This window comes from Odocoileus virginianus, chromosome 19, assembly GCF_023699985.2.
Source record: "Odocoileus virginianus isolate 20LAN1187 ecotype Illinois chromosome 19, Ovbor_1.2, whole genome shotgun sequence".
Taxonomy (NCBI): Eukaryota; Metazoa; Chordata; class Mammalia; order Artiodactyla; family Cervidae; genus Odocoileus; species Odocoileus virginianus.
In genome coordinates, this window is record NC_069692.1 from 46,857,960 (window position 1) to 46,883,669 (window position 25,710).

The 25,710-nt window shown below is 35.8% G+C and overlaps 1 protein-coding gene across 50 annotated transcripts in view; it reads right to left on the reverse strand.

Annotated features, from left to right (window-relative positions):
- Positions 1–25,710, reverse strand: part of RIMS1 (regulating synaptic membrane exocytosis 1) — a 582,683-nt gene that overhangs the window by 151,750 nt on the left and 405,223 nt on the right. For 24 of the 50 annotated variants that reach the window (XM_070450208.1, XM_070450175.1, XM_070450173.1 and 21 more), the window contains 12 exons: positions 25,537–25,636; positions 21,548–21,671; positions 17,826–17,872; positions 15,524–15,636; positions 13,942–14,072; positions 12,922–13,093; positions 12,647–12,800; positions 11,434–11,505; positions 7,884–8,040; positions 6,491–6,616; positions 4,774–4,836; positions 27–116 (listed from right to left, as the gene is read on the reverse strand). In XM_070450208.1, the coding sequence (XP_070306309.1) occupies positions 27–116; positions 4,774–4,836; positions 6,491–6,616; positions 7,884–8,040; positions 11,434–11,505; positions 12,647–12,800; positions 12,922–13,093; positions 13,942–14,072; positions 15,524–15,636; positions 17,826–17,872; positions 21,548–21,671; positions 25,537–25,636 (1,349 nt within the window). The remainder of the gene's footprint in view (positions 1–26; positions 117–4,773; positions 4,837–6,490; positions 6,617–7,883; positions 8,041–11,433; positions 11,506–12,646; positions 12,801–12,921; positions 13,094–13,941; positions 14,073–15,523; positions 15,637–17,825; positions 17,873–21,547; positions 21,672–25,536; positions 25,637–25,710) is intronic. The other 26 variants (XM_070450206.1, XM_070450169.1, XM_020894412.2 and 23 more) reach the window with 5 other exon arrangements.

The following is a 25,710-nucleotide window of genomic DNA, read 5'->3' on the forward strand; positions in this document are numbered from 1 at the left end:
AGATTAAGAAAGTCTTTACTGTATACCTTTCTCGTTCTGGTGAATGCAAACTAGCATCTGGTCTCAAGCAGTTGGTACTAGCACTCCTCGCCCTGTCAAGGGAGGGCTGCAGGTCACTAGTGCCAGTGCATTGCATCCAGGGTGGAGGAAGAAGACAGAGAAAACAGAAAGAGGAAGACCAGTTAGAGAGGAAACCATCCAGTCCTACCCCTGTACACAAACTGCAGGGTCACTGCGCCGCGTTCATACGGGGTGAGCACCGACAGGATGGCCATGCACAATTTTGTTTAGAAAGTGACACTAAACAAATATTATGCTTGACTTGCTTCGCATAATTTTTAAAAAGGGTCTCAGACTGAAAAAAAAAAAAAAGACTAAATCACACCTACTCATGAAAAAACTGGATACGGAAAGCACTGAAACGCAATGCCTAACACTCCGTTACCAAGGACAGATGCCACACCAAAACAAAATGAAGGACAAGCAGAGGAGGAAAACCGTACAACCCAGCTACTCTGGATCAAACGCTGGACAGGGGAGGTGGGAGGGATGACGTCCAAACGTCCTTACCCAACCAGAATCTCATCAGTAACCCTCAGTGCTCTCGAGTGAAAGCATTCATGGTGAAGGGTTTTGGTTTTGGTACGTGCAGGCAGGATTGAGCTCCACAAAGTAAAATTATCCAAAAATAAAATAAAATAAATTAATTCTCATAATTAAAATCAACAAGTAACACAGCAAAAAAAAAAAAAAAAATGAAAAAAGATGACAATGACTAGAAACCTGACATTTGAGTATATAGATTTCATTTAGAGAAGTATGCTAGCGTAAGTTTTATAATTTAAATCATCTTATTTTTACTTTCAATTAAGTTTTATTAGTTTTTCTACACTGTTGCATTTCTGCTGTGCAGCAAAGTGAATCAGTTTTATAGTGTATTTATGTATATTTATGTATATATATGTATATATATGTATATTCACTCTCTATTAGATTCTTCTCCCATATAGGTTATTACAGAGTATTGAGTAAAGTTCCCTGTGCTACACAGCAGGTCCTGATTAGTTACTACTTTAAATACTGTAGTGTTTATATACAGTGTTTTATTTGTCAGTCCCAGTCTCCCAGTTTACCCTCCCCCTACCCTCCCTTAAAGTTATTTTTAGAAGTCATTAGTGTTTCTGAGTATATAATTAATTTTAAGAAGAAACGCTAATGTCTTATTAGAATGTACACTTGCTATTTTCAGCAGGCTGGGGATTAGGCATTAGTTTGTAACTGAGACTCACTGTTATGACTCTTACCTGTAAATATCCCAGTGAGAACAGTTCTCTAATAAGGGCATCTTAGGCGGTAATGTTTTATAGTGCCTAACAAGATGTCTGGAACGTGGCAATGGAGACACGCAGGAAACAGAAAAATATATATGAAGTGAGTTTTATTAGAATATGAAGCAAGTAAGAGGCCTAGAAAGCTAAAAAGACCAATCTTTCGTTTTTCTCAGAAGGACCACCTTGATAATTTGAAGGTAGGAAGAGAACTATTAAATATAGAATTACAAACATCTCTGTGCATAATTAAGAGACTCTAAATTATAGTTCAAAAGCCTTAATTTGAAAAAGATCTGTGACCTATACTCTATCTAGTAACAGGCACGAAACTTACTATTTAACTCCTGATTTAATATTATACCTACTTGTTTGCAAAAGTAACAACTCATGGTTAAAAGCACTAACCAAATAATTCATGAAACTTGGGAATTAATATTACTAAAAGCTAATATCTTAATAAGAAGGAAAATGCTAACCAGTATTTTGGGGAAAAGGCTGGTCATGGTACTGACCAGGCAGTAAAGGAGGAAGATGAGCAGATGACTACATGAGGGCGAGTCCTTTCCACTTATCAGCTCTTGGATACAAACCCAGCAACAGCTAACAATCACTGGAAACTGGGTGAGATGGATATTAGCAGAATATTAATTCTGATTTGGCAGAAAAAATGGCAGAAACAAGTGAATTCATCTGAATTCACTTAAAACCTATGAGGGTTTCTGGCCGTCTATAGGACAAACAAGTCCCAGTCAATTAATATTTTGATAATTTAAATTTAATAATATTTCTACAAATTTAACTATCAATTATGAAAATATATTGCCCATTTGGCTTACATTAAAGTTTGATAAATTGATAATGGATTAAACATTTGCTTAGGACATATTAAATATCAAACACCCCCTCCCCCAGTTTATTCATGTTTATACTAATGGTTGAATTGGGAAATCTCTTAAAATGTTTGTTTAAAATGTACTAAAGTATCACCTTCAAGCACCAGTTAAGGCCACTTAAACTGAAGCAAATGATTCAGCCTACCTCACAAACAATAGAAACCTCTTCTCAACTCCTAAACCTAAGGCAACTATCTTACGAAACAGGTTGCCATATAACTTTTCTAAGTAACTGCTTCAAAAATGATTTGGGGAGGAGTACACTCTAACTGGGGGTCAGAAGAGAATGGAAACAATGAAAAATAGCACACAGTTTACAGAATGAAGGTACAGTTGACTGCCATTTACTGACTGTGAACCTGGATGATTCAAGTCAAATCATCTAGCCTTTTTCTACGTCTGTATCATGGGAGAAATAATCTTTAATGGGGATGCTATCCATGAGCATTAAATGAAAAAACAGGTACAAAGGATCTAGGACACAGTAAGGAAGCCACAGCATTTTCTGTACCACATGACTTTCTCAGGAAATGCTCTATGAAAAGATTATTTGATATGACAATAATAGGAGGGGATGAATTAAATGATATGGGACAGATATCTGTAGCACACAACTTCAGTATGCTTTGCATATAAAATCTAGGCACTGATTTTAATTTGCAAAGTTTTCAAAATATGTTTGACTTGCAAACTCTTAAACAGGTTGAACTCTGTGCAAGACTAACTCCTTGTCAAATTTTGGGGCAGGGGGGAACAGTTTAGTGGAAAACTTCCAATAGAGCTGATTTTGAATCCTTGCTAAGTTACATATCAAACAAAACTTTCTTAGCTTCTTTCCTCAACTGGGAAATGAAGGCAATAATATTAATGTGATATAACTTTGTCAGGATAATGAGAAAAAATACATTAATTAATTAGCACAGTTCTTTGTAGTCAATGAATGTTATTTTCCTTGTTTGCTGAAAAGTAGTAAATCCACAGATTTTATTCTTAAAACTCATAAGTGAATATGACAGACTGTATCTTGATGATATAATTTAACAAAATGATGAAACTACTAGTTTATCATGCATATTATGGTATTTTACCTTGAGAAATGAAATATAAGGGAAAGAAAAGCAATATATTTACTAATTCTATATATATTATTGGTGTAAGAGTGTTAAAAATACCCACACTTTGGTGCCTAATAAACATGAAGGCTGTTTTTTGCTTTTGTTTTATGGTTGGAGTCATGTCAACAGGAATAGAGAAAACTTTCTGAATCGGTAAAGAAATCATTCCTATTAAACTGTTTGTCAGGACAACTAATAGTAAGGCTGGAAACTTCAGCAAAAAAGAATCTCAGTTGATTTTTATAATAGTTATGATTTGACATGATTTCTCCAGTTTGGAAGCAGAAATGACATTCCTCACTTTTCCCTGTGGCACTGCACACGAAGCCGTCTTTATTTCAAGGCAAGTTTTTATACGTGTAAAACATTAGGGCTTATGTGTGTTAAGCATGTAGTTGTGGTAAGCACATGTGCTTATCGTGGCCATGGGAGTGACCATGTTCACCACCTCAGCAGAAGCCCATGTCTTCAAAGACAAAATAAACCTGCGTGGGCACTGGCAGGATTTCCAGGTACAGCTCCTTCATTCTCTTTCCTACTTACACTTTACTGGCCACAATATTTGAAAGAGTTTGTCTGTGTGTCGGTTTGTTGGCTTTACTGAGTTATTACTTCTTGCCCTTTTATTAACTCCATACTGACAATAAATATGCACAGATTATCTTGTAAGTAATCTGTAAGACGATTTATCTGGGATATGAGATCTAAGAGATGTAACACGATGAAAATAAAGCACTAAGTTCCAATTTAGAGGACAGTATTATGCCCCCTTTCGTTCTCATCTTTAAAAAGCCTTCATACTCTTATGTGCTTTCATGAGAACGTTTGCAGTGGAGCACTTCTGAACCGGTGGGGGCATGAAGGACTGGAGGGTTTGGAAGTTTACATGTCAAATATCCTCACTTTTTATCAAGATAGGAACTGAAGCTCAGCTATTAAAAATGAAAACAGTCAAGATTTTATTAAAACCAAACAAAGAAAACAACAATAGAATATGAAACAGACAAAAATTTTATTAAAAAAAAGGCTAAAACAAAGCAAACTTATAATGATGCAAACAGTAACACTGCCACGCACAGATCAGACTTTTGTGTCTTGATGGGTGTATGTGGCAGGCCTGGGGACCCCTCACAGCAAGGTTATAGAATTTTAATTGCAGAAATCGGTTCCTTGGTTTGGGGAATATGTAAACAGTTCTGCAGAGAGGCTCATTAACCTCTGGATTTTGAACGTTCAAACAGAAAAGCAGTCTGCCTGGATCAGAATTCAAATATATTGGAACCTTTTCCACAACTTCCATATGAGACAAAACCAATTTTGAATGCTGGGTAAATTAATTGCACGTATTTGTAATCATACCGCTGAGGGGAGAGGCAAGCAGAGCAGAGTGGGGAGTCATCGCACACAGTCGCTGCACCAAACCCCTGCGTTTACCTGGTGGTGTGCAGGCATTCTGCGCTCCGTCCTCGTTTTGCTCTGGGAAGCATGAGAAGCTCGCTGCACAGACAGGATGGGTGGTGAGTGAAACAGATAGGCCATGAGGCGTTGGATGACATGGGTTGTGCCAATGGTATGCCGATGACAACAGGAAGAGGGAAGAAACCAGATTGTCTGCACTAGCATATTTGCTTCAGAGTTCAAACAAAAATAAACATGACAGTATTTTTAAAAATTTAAACAATAAAGTGCAAACATGATGGTCAAAGTCCTAGCTGTTGCTGATTTGCTATTCTATTTCAAAATGATTTCATAAGAGTATCAGGAAAAAACTTAAAGAGATCCCTTCCCATGTAAGACACAGAAATCTATTTCCAATTCTAGACATTCGGTTATTTTAATAAGCTTTTAAAGGCCCTATAAATCTGGCTTTTCCGCTTCTAATGGGAACCCTAGATCCTTTCATTTCTTTTTAGCAACTCAAAGCATGATGGTTTTCTCGGTTTTTACAGCCACTAAAAGGCAACATCTCACTTTCTGTTTCTCATTTTTCAGACTAGGAACATACTTGATTAGGACTCTTTATCTTAAAATCGATACTTTTCCTTCACTCAAATTAATTTCACTCTACTGAATGCCCTGGTCTGGAAGTCCTTTTTTATCCCCTCCTTCACATAAATTCATGGTGGCCCTGGTGACTGTCAACAAAGGGACCCTCAACTGACCTCAGTCCACCCTGAGTAGCCGAGAAACCTACTCTGGAGAGCAGTGTTAAGTCCCAGGAAGTTCCATCACCCCATCCTGAAGGTCTTGGCCCTACTCCCTCTACAGCAAGGGGACAATCACAAAGCTAAAAGGCTATCTGTGAGTTCTGTGTCCTTGATTACACAGCAAAAAATCAGCCACCGAGTACCACTCTCCCTTCCTACCCGTCCCTAAAAACCTGTCCACTTCAAAAAGCCAGAAGACACTATCCAACCGGCTGGGGATTCTAACCACTAAGTCAGACCCTGAGCTTATGGTCAAGCACATCCTATATGAAGAGCGTGGGCCAGAGGAGCAGGTCTGTAGAAATGTAGAACAATGGAACCAGAATGCTAATTTTCAGTAACTGTAAGTAACAGGAAGTACCTTGTTCATAAAGAAATGCAGAACTAAGTTTACATACACATCCATAGAAGAAAGAGTCCATTTCAACATTTTGTACTTTACAGACACTTTAGGTTACTACATTTTATGAAAAGTAGGTGTACTAAAAAAATATTACTATTGAAGTTCTCACAGATACTGTGAAAGTAAGTCTTTCAAATGAGCTGTCCTTTTTTATTACAGAAAAAACATAATTTCACAATTATACAAATAATATTCCTAAGACTGCAATACACAAAAAATAAAATATTTAAAAGTAGCTTATATAGTCTCCCTTCTGTAACTTAGGTTAAGAAAGTCAACAGCAAACTGTATATTTAAAACTGGCTAAACATAAATTCTGATTTTGTAAAATAGTGCACATTTTATGACAATACACTATTAGTCAAATATTTCCTAGAGATCCATTTCTATTAGAATATCTCAAAAGTCATTCCTTGGGAGAAGTTCAGTTTTGAAAGACGGAATTCTTTCACTGTCTCTTGCGCTCTGCTAAGATATCTATCATATATGAAAACACGGCAAAGAAAATGTATCATGTTGAGATCATAATGTGAAAAAATACCTGTCTTGTTCTGATAAACACTGACTATCCACATCTCTGATTCTCTGATCAATTGGGCTTCGGGAGGCATCACGGTGTCTGGTTGGAGAACGTGATCTTCTTGTTGGATGAATTTCATCTAAACTCCTAAAATGATTACAAAGATTTACATGTATCAAAATGTAACATTTGTCCCAAGCAGTCTGAGAGACTGACAGGAAAGAACTGACAGTAATTGGCAAACAACTGACTCGGCTTGTAAACCTCTGGCCATATCCCCAAATGCCTGTTTTAAAGATATTTATTGTCTGTTGGTGATGGACAGGGAGGCCTGGCGTGCTGCAATTCATGGGATTGCAAAGAGTCAGACATGACTGAGCGACTGAACTGAACTGAACTGGTTGTCTGTTGTTGCTTTGCGTATGCTATATTTCCCCAATCTCCTTTTGAACTACTATCAAAAAAGGACCACAGTTTTCATCTGCATACTTAAATAAAATTTCAGAACTGCTTTTTAGGGTTAAGTAAAATACAGAAGGACATTCCTTATGGTTTATATGCTTTTCCAAACATTTACAGTGCTTCAAAGAGACAGCACCAAATTTCTTAAAAATATATTCTGACTTTTAACCTTATTTTCTCTACCACTTCTCTGCCCAAGCTAATTTATTATCCTACAGTTTCTCCCAACAGGAGAAAAACAAACAAACAAACTAGCAAATAGAATACAATACAGTTATTCAAAACCCATGCTTGTGACATTAACCTCTTCCACGCCCTGGGAGATGTCTTGAGATTGGAGAACAGAATGTTGCCCAGGTTGGGTCATGAATAAGACAGCATTTTGCCTACAAAGGGTTCTGAAAAATAACCGATTGACCAAACCATTCTTTCATTTCCGTGAGAGTCTCCTAGCAGTTTGCATGTTATTATAATAAAAATGTGCAGTCAGGGCTTCCCAGGTGGTTCAGTGGTAAAGAATCTGCCTGCCAATGTAGGACGTGCAGGAGATGTGGGTTCAAATCCCTGGGTCAGGAAGATCCCTGCAGGAGGAGATGGCAACTCACTCCAATCTTATTGCCTGGGAAATCCCACGGGCAAAGGAGCCTGGCGGACTACAGTCCACGGGGCCTCAACAAGTCGGCCCGGACTGAGCACGCAGTCGGCCAGGACTGAGCACGCAGCCGGCCCGGACTGAGCACGCAGCCGGCCAGGACTGAGCACGCAGCCGGCCAGGACTGAGCACGCAGTCGGCCCGGACTGAGCACGCAGTCGGCCAGGACTGAGCACGCAGCCGGCCAGGACTGAGCACGCAGCCGGCCAGGACTGAGCACGCAGCCGGCCAGGACTGAGCACGCGGGCTTATAACATGAAAGAAGTCCCGTCAAGGATGCAAGGCCCTCTCAAAGCCTACCTCTGTAGTGGCACATTTGGTAACCGTGACCGTGGCCTCCCCTGGTCATCGCCGCGATGAGGAGACACCGACCGCGAGCGGTGATGAGTTGTTCTCTGCTGCTCTGGCACGGTTAATGTTGAAGGTTTGCTTTCTCGAGCGCTAGACCTATAACCTACTGGTGAGAGTATACATGAAGAACAAGTCAATATTCTTCCATAATGTCAACGCTAATGTGGCGACGTCAAATTATACCCAGAGCAGCCACTGACCTATGGAGATAAGTGCCATGCAATCAGTATTATCAGGCTTATCTGCAAAACTACTAAGTACACGCATGGAGTGTAAAAGACACATGCATGAGGACCGAGTAGAGTTTGGCTCAAGTCAAAGGTTACCATGGAGACACTGACATGAATATGACAGATGATGCCTCAAAAATCATGATGAGTTGGGATACTGGCTTAAAGAATGAATTAGTGATTTTTTTTCAGCAATACAAATCAAGGACTTGACAGTGAACTGTCATTCATATACAAGTCAATGCTTAGAAATTTGGTGCCTTTTTAGATTGTCTTTTTTTATTTTTTCTTCTAAATGACAATATATGTTATTTGGATTTCAGATGGCTTTGATAATAAGAAAATAAAATCAATATCATACCAATTTTAATTATCAAAGAAGAATAGCAGGTCTTCACTATTACAAATACTGATTGTGAATTTTGTGAACCACAGATAATACTGTAATTTTCAAATGAAAATATGGTATGGGTGAGAATGACTATGGAAATAATGTAGAACAAATTAAACCTCCTAAAGAAATAATAATCAAATCTACCCCAGTATTATGAAACTATTCCACAAATGTGCTATTAAACTAAAATAATTAGGTTAATAGTTAGTTCAAGTTAAAAATAAATTTTAACGGTCATGCTCCCGTGAAACAAAAAGGTTTTTATGATCTCTTATTTAGTTAAAAATTAAACAGCAATCTCAACTACATAGTAACAGTTTAAGTATTTTTCACAAGGGTCATTGTTACTATTGTTGCAAGAAAAACCAAAAAATTATGTGACCAAAGGAAAAATAACTATATTTACAACGACATAAAATGTACACAAACTATGGAAACATTAAATTTAACTGGGCAGCCTGACCAATGTTCATCTATTTACTTGATAACTCCCACATCGTTTTTAAAGGCCATGTGACATTTTTAAAGGCAGACTAAAATTCCTCAACAGTTTATCTGTTGTGATTATATAATCTTTTGACCTCGTTTAGCATATAAGGTAGGTCTTGAAACATTTCATAAGGGCTCATATGACAATACTGACACCAAAGAAGTTCAGCCATTTTGCCACTCTCTAAAAACATCTAGCAGCTGGTGCTACAAGATGCACTTGAAAGGAAAAAAAAAACGAAATAACTTCCAAGCAAGTTTTCCGTTCCAAGGAGAAAGCTAAATTTGTACCATTACTTTGAAAATTTGTAAATTAAGAATGTTTGTTTACATTAAAAAGTTCAGAAGCACTATAATGTGAAAACAACAGTAAACTTGGTAGCTTTTGGTGTTCTTATTTTGGAGATGGGGAATGATGGGAATGTTTGAAATGTAAACAGTAGTGGTATAAAATCATTTTCATTTAGTATTCATGCAAAAAAGTAATAATTACATAGTGGTACAGTGGTAAAGAACCATCTGTCAATGCAGGAGACTCAGGTTCGATCCCTGAGTCAGGAAGATCCCCTGGAGAAGGAAATGTTAACCCACTCCAGTATTCTTGCCTGGAGAATCCCATGGACATAGGAGCCTGGCAGGCTACAGTCCATGGGGTCACAAAAGAGTTGGACATGACTTAGTGACTAAACAACCACAAAAACATCAGTAAACAACCAAATAATTATAAACATAAGTGCTATTAATTTATAATTTCATATACTTTCATTTTACAAAAACAATAGCAATTCACATATTATTTTTAATTTCATGTAGTTTCCTTGTTCAGGAAATTGTAATATTAAGCCTAGAAAGAGATCAACTAAATACACATGTAATATTTATTATATTAGCCCTTCATTTGCTATCCTGCCTTCATCATAAAAGTATGAAGTTTTAGGTGAATAAAATATGAGAACGACCCACAGAAGTAAATTATATTTAGATATGTTGGAAGTCACAGCATTAAGGTAATTAGCAGGCAAAATTTTTGTTAGAAAGATTTGATAACAAGACCCCATTCCTCTGAGGAATCATCTGAGTTCTATTAAATATGCCAAGGGGTTCCATTTACAACTACCTTCCCCCTTTCAATTTCATAAAAAATATTCTATTGAATTCTGTGTGGAAGTTTCCATGTAAAGTGTGTCTAATTACACTGATCCTTTTAGAAACCAACAAACTCAGAAACAAAACATGAACTGTAATCCACAATTATCCACTATTATTTAAAACTCCCTGATGGTCTGATATCAAGTGGTAATCTAAGTATACAGATATGCGCAGAACCAGATTTATTGTTGTTAAGGATATCTGCCACTTCATACAGTGATCAAAGACTATATTTTCTCTGAATTACAGGGAGCAAATGAAGCCTAATTTTAGGGACCTCTCCATAATATTCTCCCAGTTTTAATGAAGTCGTAAAAAAAATCTCTAAATTGTAAACTCAGTCACTAGTGTGGCATCTGTCTGTAGCCATTTACCAAAATCACTGCCTTCAAATTAGGTGCATCCCTGTCTGAGGAATTATATAAATTAAGGGGGCAGATGTCAATATCTTCCTAAGAAAATGTTCTTAATAGCCTAACAAGTTCTCTTTAATTTTTCTCATTTGAATATCTCCCTACTTTTCATTAGCAAATAAAAGGAACAGGGTTAGTGCCAAGAAAACAAGTCTTTACTAATTGGTTTTACTCACTTTCTGACTAGTCAAGTGAGAAACAGACTTGAAATGCAAAGTATCACAAAGATTTTACTAATTTACACGGTGACAAAAGACATTGACTTAAAACAAATAGTAAACTTTTCTAAAGCATTTTCTTTTTGTAAAACATACATACACATTCTAGGTATAATCATTCTACGTATAATCAGCACATCACAAAAGCATTGAAGTTAAGCCATGCCACATGCAATTTAAACCCTGCCATGCACATTTCTCAGTATATTCCATGGACGGCTACATTATTTCCAGAAACACAGGAAGGAAAGTCACAGAGATACAATATTAAATATAGGAGAATGGGATTTTTATTTAAAAATTAACTATCTCTTTTCAAAATTCATATTTTCACTTCTGCTCAGAACATTTTGATTTGACCATTTTAACCTCACGAGCCATGCTTCTAAAGGAGAACCTATCTAATTTAATTTAAGAGGGGATGTTAACGAATAGTTACTAGTCCATTTCACACTTTCTTAATAATTTGGAACACAAGTCACCATGGAATAGTATCATTCAGACTTCTCTGTGCTGTAGATCTGCGGCGTGGGGCCCAGGGAAGTCGGGAAGCCCGCAGAACAGCAAGCACAGAAGCGCAGGACCCCGCCACACCCCCCCACGCACCTGGAGGGACCACTCCAATCGCATCATCAACCTCATAGTCTGACATGTCACTGTCACTGATTCGCTGGGACCCTGCGCAACAGGAAGGCAAACAGACACCTCTGCGTCGGCTCGGGTCAGGAAATGTGGAGGACACGGTCACAGATTTCTCTTTAAATGCTAGTTACATTGCTACTGAACACTTTATTTTTATTGAATGAAGTATATTGACTTCAATATCTCAGGGTGCAAAAAAGTGATTTTCTTGTACATATATATTCTGCGAAGTTCATGTGCAGTTGGTTTTCAAATACTTGTTCTCCAAGGATACCATGTTCTCAGTATCCTTATAATCACTGAAGACACACAGAAGAGACAAGATTTCATAGAACAGTATTTTGACTTTTTAAATTATTCTTTAATTCAGGTCTATAGCAAAGTGTATACTGTTTTCTACTCACTTATACACCGTCCTGCACAGTGCAGGCAGGATTGGGGTGAGTGGAAAGGTTCAGAGAGAACTTTCTTGGCTGGAACTCTATGGAACTCATGTTACTGAAAGGGTATCAGGTGCCTTTATAAATGTTTATGTTTAGCCTTCAAAATTAGCCATTATACTGCATTAAAGGTTTAATTTGAGGAAATAATTCATCAGAGAAGCACTAACATGACATGTTTAATTATACAAATATTTGAACAATTATTTGAACATTGATTCCAGGTTACCAAAATGAGGCTTCTAAGTTTCATTTGCCCAATAAGAGATTTGGTCATAATTCAAAAATTAATAAATAAGTGCAGAAAAAGTACATTTTTCTCCCTCCAATCATCAGATGAGTAAAAGCAAACAGATTTTACAATGCTTTTGAGAAAATGTTTCTTACAAATAATACTAAAATATCCAGGAATTATATGGTTATTAAGATATTCTACACAGCAGCCCATCAATTAAGGCAATAACTGCCCCCCTCGGTCAGCCAATGAACAACCCCATCAGCAAAAAGGATTATAATTCGCAGGTTCTAAACTTTCACCTCGGGAATGACTCCACTATATTGTATGTATTACTTTCATTGGGAAAATGGAGAAAACGGTCTTGCCAGGCTTCTTTAAATAGATGACTAGTTTTTCAATAATCTCTAATGAACATTTGAAAAAACACCCTGAACGTCAATATGGAATTCAGAGCTAACAACACACTTGCTCCTGGCAACTGAGAAGAACGTCAACCTACTTTGCAGCTTCTTGCTGGCGCTTTCGCCGTGGGTGTGTCGCCGCGGCATGAAGGGCGATGGCTGAGGCAGAGGTAGTGAAGATTCGTCATGAGTCTGAAGTTTATACCAATGTGGCTCGTCGTCTAGAAGCGCTGTTTCCAACTCTATGAGGATCTGAAAGGACAGTCCTCAGGTCAGATCAAGGCCTTTCGCAAAGCAGAAGGAAGCTGCCACTATAATGCCCGCTGCGGAAGCTGCACGAAGCATCTCACTGAGGTCTTGACCACATACTCACCTCTCCAAGGAACTCACTCTCCTCTTCCTGCACCCTGGGCTGGTCCCACACTGTTATTTCCAACATCCGTTCTCTAAAATCTCTACGATGCACGTGCGAATAGACAAAAGTCTGATTCCACTTTGGTTCTAGGACTTTCTTTACCGTTTTGGTTCTCCTTTTACTTTTATCACTGAAAAGTAAGTATGCTTTGTCAATGAAAAAGCAAACGGGATGTTCTGAGAGAATTGCATTGAAACAAGTATACTATCAACGGTGAAACAGATCACCAGTCCAGGTTGGATGCATGAGACAAGTGCTCAGGGCTGGTGCACTGGGAAGACCCAGAGGGATGGGATGGGGAGGGAGGTGGGAGGAGGGATCGGGATGGGGAACACATGTAAATCCATGGCTGATTCATGTCAGTGTATGGCAAAAACCACTACAACACTGTAAAGTAATTAGCCTCCAACTAATAAAAATAAATGGAAAAAAAAAAAGAAAAAGCAAACGTAAGTATATGCTGCCACCTACTGTAGCTACATGCAATACTGATCTCGGAATATTTTTACAATCTGTAATTTATACCTTTTATATAATAGTCTGAAAAGACAGTTGAGTTTAATAAAATTCTAGTTTTAAATATGATATAAGCAGTTGTTACTATTATAGATGTGCACACACAAGGGTACATGATAAATGATGTAGCTGTCAAAGACTAATAGATGCAGAAACAAGGTAATGAAAAAATTTTAAATTGGCAGGTTATTTTAAAGAAATATAAGGCGTGAGGGAATTTTTTAGGGACAATATATAGCTTATTCCCCCATAGAGAAGTACCTATTATATTTTAAAATTGTATCAAGGTGTACACATATGTGCAAACTCATCAAAATATATATAATTAAGTATGTGGAAATTTTGGCATATCAATTACACCTCAGTAAAACTTTGAAAACTAAATGAAACTATATCCCAGGAGAAGAAATTCTACTTTTTCTATAAAGATTTTTGCATATTAAAAAAAATTTTATTTCATACCTTCTATCTGGAAGAAAATACATTTTTACATAGGGATTCCTGGGACGCCCATCTACTCTAGGGGGTAGGTCTGTAGCTTGCAGAACATTGACAATCAGTTGGTGGCCCACCTTGTCATACCACAGCTTCACCTAAGCACAAGGGGCAGAGAAATTAGCATTTATAAAAATCATGAGGTATTAAATTTTCACAAAAAGTACTAAAATTATTTTTGAAGGACATGTCAAGTTACAAAATACAACTGAATCATAGTTATTTTTCAGCAAAGAATACTGACGTGAAAGCATAACCGCTTTAGAACCTGACTTTTCTCTTCACACATTTTAAACATGACTTACAACAGGCAGGCCTGCCCATGTTGCTGTATACTCTCTTATATTGTGTGATGAAATAAAAATAACGGTAAAAATTTCAGAAAAAAAATAAGGGAAGAAGGGAATATTGAAATAATTATTCTTGTTTTTAAATGCTGAATGCAGCTTTTCGGTGATTACAAGTATCGTAACGATTACAGCATGGCTAAAGGCATTCTGCAGCGCCACTTGGAGCTGAAACAAAACGTTCAATGCTAGAAACAATATACTAGGAAACACATTTACTGCAGACCTCTTTACACCAGGTACTGCTGCGTTCCTCATTTAATTTTCAACTAACCTATTACAGGTTAATTTTCATGAGAGGAGAAAAGCAAAAAGGAAGGTATCCTGCATATATGATGCCTTCAAACCAAATGAAGACCAAGCGATATTTCTATTAACTAAGATTCATGATAGCGTGAATAAAGAAAACCAGGAAAAGAGCACACACTGAAAAATTACTGGCAAACTGCCGACACAGTCAGGGCAGTATTTTTACTGGCAGGAGACAATGTTAACTTTATTTATTTATTTATTTTTAATTTAGAAGTTAGCTTCGGGTTTATGGTTAAATAAGAACTATCAGGATAAGTTGTTTAATAGTTATTTATTGAAATACATTTAATAGTCATTGTAACAAAATAAGCTAATTTAACTATAGAACGGTGTGAAGCAGGATTTCCTATTAGCTATTAACACAAACATCCTGTAATAGTCACAGCTTCTTGACTTCAGCTTTTCCCAGATCACATATAAGACCACAGTGAAGAAAACTAGCTTTTTCACACTAAGATCAGTAATGGAGAGTTTCATTAAATGTCTTAAGAAAGTTAAAAAATATTTTAAATTTAAGTTTTCCAAGATCCAGGAAAATGAGGCTGTTAAGTAAACAAGAACACGGCTTTCTGCATTTATTGTGTCTAACCAACTACTTACCTTAGAAACTTTCATACAGGACACACAAAAATAATTGATAGCTTATTTTCTTAAGTTATCACTTAATATTCAGCACATCTGGCATATTGTAGGCACTCCATAGATATGTTCAGATAAATATGTGAGTAAAGGAACAATCTAATAAATGAATGAAAAACTGATGAAGTAAATGATGCTGTGAAATGAGTCTGACTATATTACAGGCCTTAAGAAAAGTCACACATTTTAAAGACATAAGCAGAGCAGGGAGCTGACACTAATAGTCAGCAACATGCACTGCAAATACATACAGAAAGTTGTCCTGGTAATACTTGTGGGGCATCTTTGAGAGCTCCAGGGCTTGTGGGAGAAATTACAGAAATGGAAGGCCTTTCCATCTTCTGAGACTCAAAGGAACTAGAACCTAAAATGAGGGGGAAAATTAAGTACTTTTTAATAATATAATTATAACCTGTATGTGAAGAATACATATTTTTCATGAAATGTTAAGTGCATATGCTATTGGTATACAATCGTAATTCAGTGCCACCCATAAGAGTAGAAATCACTTTCAGTGGGGAGGTTGTAGAAAGTTATTGTCATGTCTTCTTGGATTGTCTATTTTAAGGGAATTTAACGTGATATAAACAAATACTGAATGTGTTTGCTTCACTCTCTTAGCACTGACTTTCTATGTTTCTACAAGGTATTGTCCAATGTAAGTTCTTGTACAGCCTTACCCAGAGTTCAAGGCTTCATGCTTTAATGATAAGAAAGATGGTACCCATTATGTTAATGATCTTAGGATCATCTATGATGAACTGCCCTCACTGAAATTAAAATGGATGCATGTATCATATAATTTATGAGCTGCATCTAAGCTGAGATAGAATTCATCAGTCTTTTAAGATAAGATTTCCACCTCTTTCAGTTGTGATCTCACAAATCTATCTCCTGACTGTCTAAGGACGCTGTCTAGTGGTTCACCTGTGGAGGAGGGATGGTGGCTTCCCACACAACACCTGCAGTGAGGGTCTTCTCCCCTCTTTCAAATGAAAAGTCCTCTTTTCCTGGATCACTGATAAACTGTCCACAGCCAGCAGGATGAGTGTTTGCAGAATGCTATATCCCCAGCAAGTATAACCTTGAACCCACAGCCATCAAACCTTAGTTTTATTGAGAAAACAGTGCTTATGAACCATTTCCCAAGAGTTTCCCATCCACACTTTTTTCCATACATGCAAATTATCAATATGGTTAAATTAAATCACACAGTGTCATTTTACACCTTCCCAAGACTTTTAAATATCAGATACAGTGCCATAAAATTCTTTGTTAACTGTGTCTCCTTGATGAAGTATTCTTAGGATAATTTTCTTCTTAGTTTTCAGACATTGTTGCTTCTAACAGTACCTTTCTAATATTACAGACTTAAAAAAAAAAAGCATCAACATTGTAAGTTATCCAATCGGTCCCATTTCTCTCTTCACATTAGAAAACTAAAAAAGAACCATGGGTTCATATCTAGCAGGAATGTGCAACATGATGCTATACATTTGACTGACTCTCCTGATCCCCACTTCCTTGTTTATCCCACCCACACATTTCCTACCTTCTTATAACCATCTCTTGTTTTCTCCTAAAATCACCTTGTATCTTCTATTCCAATAAGCTAGGTTACATAATAACACTTGGTGATAAAGCCCTAGTATTATCAATTCAATGCCAATACACTGCAAAGTAAATACTTAAGTCACTTCCACACTGTCCTTGAAAACTTCACTACCCACGTTATCATCTTCCATCTGGAGTCCCTTTAATGTCCATGTAGATAACTTAACCCTCCAGCCTCAATCCCATAACTCCTTTATTTGCACTGAAATCTCCCTCTACCCCACCCATCACGTTTATGGTCATATTCTACACTGTTACACTGAATTAAAATTATTTGTTTCTGTGCCTGTTTTCTTCACTAGACTGCTCATGCCATGAAGTCAGTTTCCAATGAAACTGAACAATCCAGCATCAAAACACATGTTTATGTAAGGCAAATAGGATTGTTCTGGTGTTTAGCTGCTAAGTCAAGTCCAGCTCTTTGTGACCCCATGGACTGGAGCCTGCCAGTCTCCTCTGCCCATGGGATTTCCAGGCAAGAATATTAGAGTGGGTTGCCATTTCCTCTTCCCTGCCTGCTAAGGAGGAGACACGGTTAAGATCTCTGGGTCTGGAAGATCCCCCGGAGAAGGACATGGCAATCCACTTTGGTGTTCTGGGAAATACAGAGAAAACTGAGAAATCTCATGGACAGAACAGCCTGGAGGACTATAATCCACGGGGTCGCAAAAGAGTCAGACATGACTTAGAAACTAAACAACAGCAAATAGACAAATAGAACTATTACTTTCATTAATTTTGCTCTGTGCATCCTAAATGCTAAGATGCAGAAGGCTACTGCCAAGAAAGACTTTTGAACTTTTGGTAGGCACATTCACATCCCCCCATACACAAAGAATAGAAAGAGAAAAATCTTAAAGCAGATCGTCTTTGGATTTCCCATGGTTGACAACTCATTTATATCAAATAACTGAAAAAGACCTTAAATTTTATACTCACTGGACTCCAGTGGTGGATGGGAGCTCTCAGGAATCCTTGGAATGTCACTAAAAGAAACAGGGCATGGTGAAAATCCCATTAGCTAAACCACCCTGCCTGAGGCAATCACAACCACACTTTATCTCAGTGGTGTCAAAAATCCTTTCGTGGAATTTGGACAAGAGTTACCATTAAGGCAACTTCTAATGTGCATGAATGTCAAACACCATACACACACACACACACACACAAAACTTCAGTAAAAGTAAGTTTTTATATATTTAATAGCAAAACACTTTAACATGACAACAATCAGAATAATATTGCAGCTAAAATTGCCACAATATTTTTACTACCAAAACAGCAGGTTTTGGAAATAAAAAATGTTAAAGGCAATATTTTATTTCAAATCTAGAAAATCAAAGTGACACATATTTTACAAATCAGTAATATGCTTTACAAACACATCTGAAAGAGTTTACTGAATGAAAGGAATGGAAACATCTCCTGAGAATAAAATAATATGGTGAATATCATGGGCAAAGTTAAAAAAACAAAAAAGATGGATCGCTTTGGAAATTAAAAATGGTTCAAGCTAGCAACAAAAAAGCCAAAATATATTATATATGTGAATATATAATTCATATGCACATATATAACCCTATACAGAGATTCATATCTCTATGCTGAAGTTAGCTAAATATATGGCCATTGACTAGATGATCAGAAAGTGACTTGTGAGAACACCCACTCCTGACACACTCACAAATTATTCTGAATTAATATTTAATATGACCTCAGCCTCATCCATTATCCACTGTGGCCTTAGAACCCTGGACCAGCTTGGTTTGGGAATTATACTGTATTAAACTATTTAACTTCTTTTTTCCAAAATATTTTCGTATCAATATAAGACCATTACCAATATACAAGTATTAACAGGACAAATTAAAGCAGACTGGAGTTAGCTAGTCCCAATAAAATTATCAGAATATTATTTAAGAATTTCTAACCACTTACCTTATGAACTAACTTCATTTTGATTTTTCTTTGCACTTTTGGAGGGAATTGAAATAAAAATAGTTTTCTGTTTGGTGATTTATTTTCCTGACTCTTCATTTTCACATTTTTGGGCAAAGTAATTCCAAACACCTACAATTTTTACTTCTTACAAATGACAATTAATCTCATGTATTTTATGTGTGCTCACCTGCTCAGTCATGTCTGACTCTTCGCAACTCCACGGACTGTAGCCTACCAGGCTCCTTTTGTCCATGGAATTTTCCAGGCAAGAATGCTGGTGCTAAGTCACTTCAGTTGTGTCTGACTCTTTACGACCCTATGGACTGACTGCAGCCCACTAGGCTCCTCTGTCCATGGGATTCTCCAGGGAAAGAAACTGGAATGGGTTGCCATTTCCTCCTCCAGGGGATCTTCCAGGGGAGAATACTGGAGTGGGTTGTCATTTATTAAGACCAGGGACCTTCCCAACCCAGAGACAGAACCTGTCTCTTGTGTCTCATGCATTAGCAGACAGGTTCTTTGCTACTGTGCCACCTGAGAAGCCAAATTTTATTATATAATCATGTACAATTAATAATGTGTCTGAAATATACATTTTATGTGATAATGGGGCTAATTATTCAATACCTAAGACACAAGAAACCAACTATATATCTTCTACCTTCTTAATTCAAAGGCAGAAAATCAATTCCTAAAAATCTAGAAACAATATTTTTTTAGATAATATAACTTCTTTGAAAATTATCCTCAGCTATGACAGTAAAATTTGGAACTTCAAAATTAGATATAAGCTTTGAATTTTATGTGTCTGTGAAAGAAGAATAATGGAGAAGTTACAAAACATTCTTTTGAAGAGACAGAATTAAAATTATTTAATGTTTGTTAATTGCTTCAGTAATATTTTCAGGAAAAAAAATGTCCTCTTGACAATTATATAAGCCTTCTGAAATTGTTCTGCTCACAAATAAGGTGGTAAAACAGTCTGGATAAAAATTACAATCATAAAAAAAAAATTACAATCATAAAGTTAAAGAACACTACATTAGGTGGAATAGCAAAAATGGGCAGTACCTCAGGATGGCTTATGTCTATTAGACCATGCTGGTCAGTATGTGTGTAAATTATATTTGGGATGATTCTTGGAATCACTATAACTATCCCCTTAAACAATGAATACATATCTGCTTTCTGCTTTAATTATAGAACTACATGAAACATAATTACTAAATATATCTAGAATTATTCTTCCAAGATTCTAAAAAATTCCCTATTAACTCAAAAGTTGATGTCAGGTTTAATTTTTATTTAAATATTCCCATTTCCTTAAATATAGTATTCCCATATCCTTTGAGTTCCACAATCCATGATGGTTTAGATCTGTTTATGCAAAGAATACTTTAAAAATTATTTTTACACTATAGATAATGAGAATGTTATTCCAGTCCACTTTAACTGTCCGTTAATTTTTATTTTTTAAATCACCATGAATCAATGGTATTTTAGCTGATTACTTAAAATCACTATATATTTGAAAGTATTTGGCAATGTGCCCAATGCTTTAAGTTTTGTTTTTTATACTTCTGATTCATTATCCAATTTACTTACCTCTTTTCCAGTCTCATGTTTACCTCAGCACTAGAACACGTCATGTAAAACTACCATAAATTATATAGTGTCGTTATTCTTAAAAAATCTGCATGGAAATGTACAATACTTCTGCAAATGTCTTCAATCTTTATTCTTAATAATCACCACTTAAAATTGATTATAAGTTTGCCTTTACTTTAGAGTTTTATATATGTATATTATTCTTTAGAATATATGATCATACAGTTTCAGTTCTTTGAGAATTAGGATAATTATATTTTCTCGCATGTTTTGCATTGATATGTATTCATGAGAACAACAAAAAATTAAGGTTACTACTCTTCCATAAAAAGTCTTGAATTTATGGCTCTATAATATTTTAGAGAATACAAAAAAGGGAATAATTTCAAAAAATATATTCAAATATTAAGCTAATTATGAAACAATTCATAATGCCTTCCAAAAAATTACAGACAGGCATAATGAATATTCTGGACTTGTGGGTTTGTTAGGAAAATATACCAATATGGGAACTCTATATACAGAGAAAAAATATCCCGTTGACTTTAGATTATTAAGTTATGCTGAAAATTAGAGTTTTAAAAATATCATTCCGATTATCATGGTGAATTAAAATGCTTAAATATTTCATGCTTGCTTGATTTTAAATAAAATTTGGAACTACCCATAATTAAAGATATAGAAAAAGTATTCCATTCTTAGTAGAATAACAAAAAGTCATGTAGACGTATGAAATGACTACTATTTTAAATATCACAAAAAGATGAGTTTGTAAGTGACTCTCTTTAAGGAAACACTATAGTAATTTAGAATTAATAAAAATAAATAGTTCTACCATTAAAAGAAAATATTTTTACTTTATAGCCCACTTATGAAAAATACATACTTTTTGATACTACAATTGTTAAATAGTGGAGCTCCTAAAATGTAAAGTGAAGAAAATTCAGTCCAAGTTTAAAAAATTGAGATTTGAAAGATCTAAAATGTATGCCCATATTTGAAGAAAAACTATCCATTGTAACATGTACTGTATGAATGTATAAACTTCTTTTAGAAACCCTGCTAATACATGTAATTTACTAAACTTAAGAAGCAAGTTTTTTTAGCCTTACCCAATAGGCCTTGAAACAATAATTTCAACTTGAGGTTCTGATTTTGATTCTAAAATAATGTTGTAAACTTCTTCATTTGTAGCTCCCGGCAGGGGTTTACCATTCCATTCTAGAACTTCATCCCCTTGAATTTAAAAAAAAGGGTATTTTTTTACCTTATATATTCTGTTTATTTTTCTTATCTTTTCTTGTTTTTTTTTTTTTAACAAAGAAATGCAAAACATATACAAATAGTTTAATCGTCTAGGCTCTGCTCTTGAAAGCAAACTGATTGCCATATAATGTCAGCTAAATGGTTCTTTCTAAACACTTTTTTCTTTTTTGTTTTTTTCTTTCCCCCATCGAAGATTACTGGTCATTTGAAACAGTACAACACAAACTACCTTTATCTTTTGAGAAATATCAGAAATAATATAAAAATCATCTCATGCTATGGGATGGAATTAGCACAGCTCATTTGGAAACATCAAAAATAATAATTAGCAGCATGCCCTCCATAATATAAATGTAGGTGGCTCTACACATGAAAGATTATTAAATGCTGCATAAATCCTGCTTTACTTTTGGTAGAAATAGCAATTAACATTTGTTAGCATGAATTTTCCAACTATAAGTCATGCTTCATTGCCTTCTCCAGATGCACAACAGAATAAAAATGCATGAAAGGATTTGAATTCATACCCAGAGGGTAACGCAGGGAGCTATGGCAAAATTACAAAGCAAGCAGATGTAAAACTGTTGCATGACAGTCAACCCACTTCCAGATGTTCACACACACGTTCTATACATAATACATATCATAGTAATTAAGGTAAAATTAGAAAGTATTTTTAAATAATAAAAATATAATACATATTAGGTTGTTAAATAACATGGTATTCAGATACATGGACTAACCTGCTATATTAACCAGAGCTTTCACCAAAGAACATTTGAAAAAAAAAACACTTATTTTCGTAAATATTTAGAGCAGTTTTAGTTCTCAAATATCTCTGCAATGTACCATTGAATTGACAGTATAGGCTCAGCTGAAATATCCCAGCTGCAGGGATATTTTGAGGAGTCTTAGTTTTGTGTTTGTGTTTGCTTATTTTGCTGTTATCAGTTTCTGTAATACTTCAGTAGCAAATGAAATATGTCTCTAATAAAGGGAGCAATATCATCATTATACATTTAAAGCTAATGACAAATATGGAACTTTTTAGTTTTTAGCTATGCCTTTAAAAAAAGTAGATTGTTGCTTTGCTAGGCTTATTTTAAAATAATTCTTCTCCCTACCCCCAAGTGTTTGCTTACTCAAAAGTAAAAAGGCAAATATTTGAAAAGCATATAATGCTGTTTAGGTATGATAAGAGTATGCTTAGTACAAACAGTTAAATGACTTCTGATCATTTGACCTAAGATGTTAACTAGCAGTTTTTCAAACAGGAGTGAATACACCTCACTCTATTAAAAAAAAAAAAAGTAATACAAATTTAAAATATATTAGGAGTCTTTTATATTTACCGTAAATTTACTGTAAAATTTAAATTTACAAAAAAAGGAAATAAAATTTACATCATGTGGATATATGTGTGTGTATGGAAAAATATTATCTAAAATAATACTTATGTTGATATTTTCTATTCTATTTTGTTCTATTCCATTTTTAAAAAATAATGAATGTAACCCATTAAATCAACTTTACTATCCAGTAAGGTGTTGCAATCAACATTTTGCAAAAAATCCTGCATTATAAAATTCTTCCTCTTATAGACAGAAATCTGGCAGCCCAACTTTTAATATAAAATCAACAATATATGTATTGATTTATTTACAAATCAAGAATTCCTTAATTAGAAGGTGGTCTCCTTAAAACTATTTATGAAAGATTATGGGGAAACAAACATGAAAAAGAGGCTTTCTTCTGTCTCTAAATTTGTTGGAGGAGAAATACAAAACTGAATCCCTTTAATAAAATGCTATAGGCAATGAGAGAAATCTACGTGAGGAGCAGAAGGCGAGTCAGGGTGCAGCAGGGAGGAGGGGACTAGTTACTGCTCAGGGGAAGAACCAGGAAACGCTTCACAAGTAAGGTGACTTTAGATGAGGTTTGAAAGACGGCAAGGACATCAGCAGGCAGAGCCCAGGAACAGCAAAGCCACCGTGAGGAGGGCAGGCACGGCCAGGTCCTGCAGGTGGAAACAGCCGCCTGGGGCCGCAGGTGGATCGGCTCGGCTGGGGCTGGCTGAGCGCAAGGAGTGGGCGGGGCTGTAAGCGGAGGGCGGACTACAGAGCTTCAACCGAGCAGATGGCGCCTGCGGGACGATGGAGCGTCTTAGCAAGGGGAGAGTCGGTGATTACGTCACCCAGCAGTAGGCGAGGACTGAAGGGAACAGCAGTCGGAAAAGCCACTGCCGGTTAAGGCAAGACTGCAGATGCTGAACAAATGGCATGCTAAACAAACAAACTAGTTTCACAGGCCAACGCTGTTTATATGTAAAGAGAAGGAAAACCGTTCCTAAACAACCATGTACATCAAACAGAATATACTAATTTTCAAGCACATCAATTGCTTCAAGTGAAAAGTACACATATGTTTTACCGTTATTTAAGTAGAGTAACGTTTTAGTTTTAAGTTTCTCAGACTCTAGGCACATAAGAGTGTTAAATAAGTGAAATTAATCACTAAGGGATATATATACTATAGAAAACCTGACTTTCTTAAGCAACTGTCTATTAAAAAACAAAAATCAAAAAAGTGTCATGTTTAGAATCTGATCTGCAAATTCAGCTTTCTTAAGTGATTTTACACTTGAGTAGACAACAAGTGATTTTTACAATGTTTTAAGTTTTCAAGTCCCTAAACAAGCAGACTCGGTTTAATGACATAGTCACTCCTGATTGAGCTATGTTCTTATAGAATCATAATAGTCCCTGATAAGAAATAACAGAGGACAGTACACATCTTCAAAGCCGTGCATATAGCAGATGGAGAAAAACCTCTCATTTGGATTTTCCCTCCATACAATACCTGGAGAGCACATCCCCAGCAAATAAAAATCTGAATGATTTTGAACTGGTGCCCTCATAATCAGTTACAAAAAAATTTACTTAATAGAATATTTTTTCTAAAGGTTCCAATAATTATAACCTTAAGGTACAAAAACTGAAAACATAGTCCAGAAATATTCTCTTTCCACATGCTATGGGTTATTAACCCTCACTTTGACAGGTCAGCTTACTCTGTTTTCTTTATGATTGTCTGGCAAATGGGTAAGCCAATTTTCTCACCAAAAGATTTCTACTAAACTCTGACGTATAGCAAACTGGAAAAAAAATATATTTATATGGCTTTTACTAAATGAAAAATAAAAAGATTTATCAAAAATAAATTTTAAAATATGCTGCTACTAAGTGTGGCACATTTCAACATATAAATGATATTATATCATATTAAGGTTACAAAGTAACACAATGCAAATTTCCAAATACTAACAAGTAGCACATCTGAATGAATACAATGATATATGTCACATTTAAATTAACAAATAATATAAAATCTGTGTAAGAAATGCTATTATGATTATATTTTATTAAAAACATCAGTAATGAATAAGTTTGGGGGCCATTATGAAAAACTTCAGTAATTACTATGACTCATAAAATGAAGGACTAAACTCTGACTTTATTTTTTTCACAAGCTTAACTGTTTCAGACTTTTGTAGCAACATTATGCAGCCATATACAAAAATTAGTAATCCTTTGGCATTTTTCATCTATTTATTTTTACATAAATGCAAAGATTTGACTCATTCTCTCCAAACTGTGATTCATGTAGAGTTCTCTATTATGACAATCAATTAAATATTCATATCAGGAAAAATATCTGTATGCCTGCATTAATATTGGTTATTCACTTAATGGGCATATATAACTTACCCAAAATTGAAAACCACCAACTCATGCATAGAGTACATATGACTTAGATATTAAAAGAGGAACTTTACCTGCTCTCAAGTGTCCAACCACATCTGCAAGGCTACCCTTCTTTACTTTGGTGATGAAGGCACCGAGGCGTCCTAAGTCAGTCATTTTTCCTCCAACAACCTGGATAATTATACATTTGTAAGTTCCCAAGACTCGCACTGAAACATAAGTCTCTTAGTTTGGGGAATTATTCC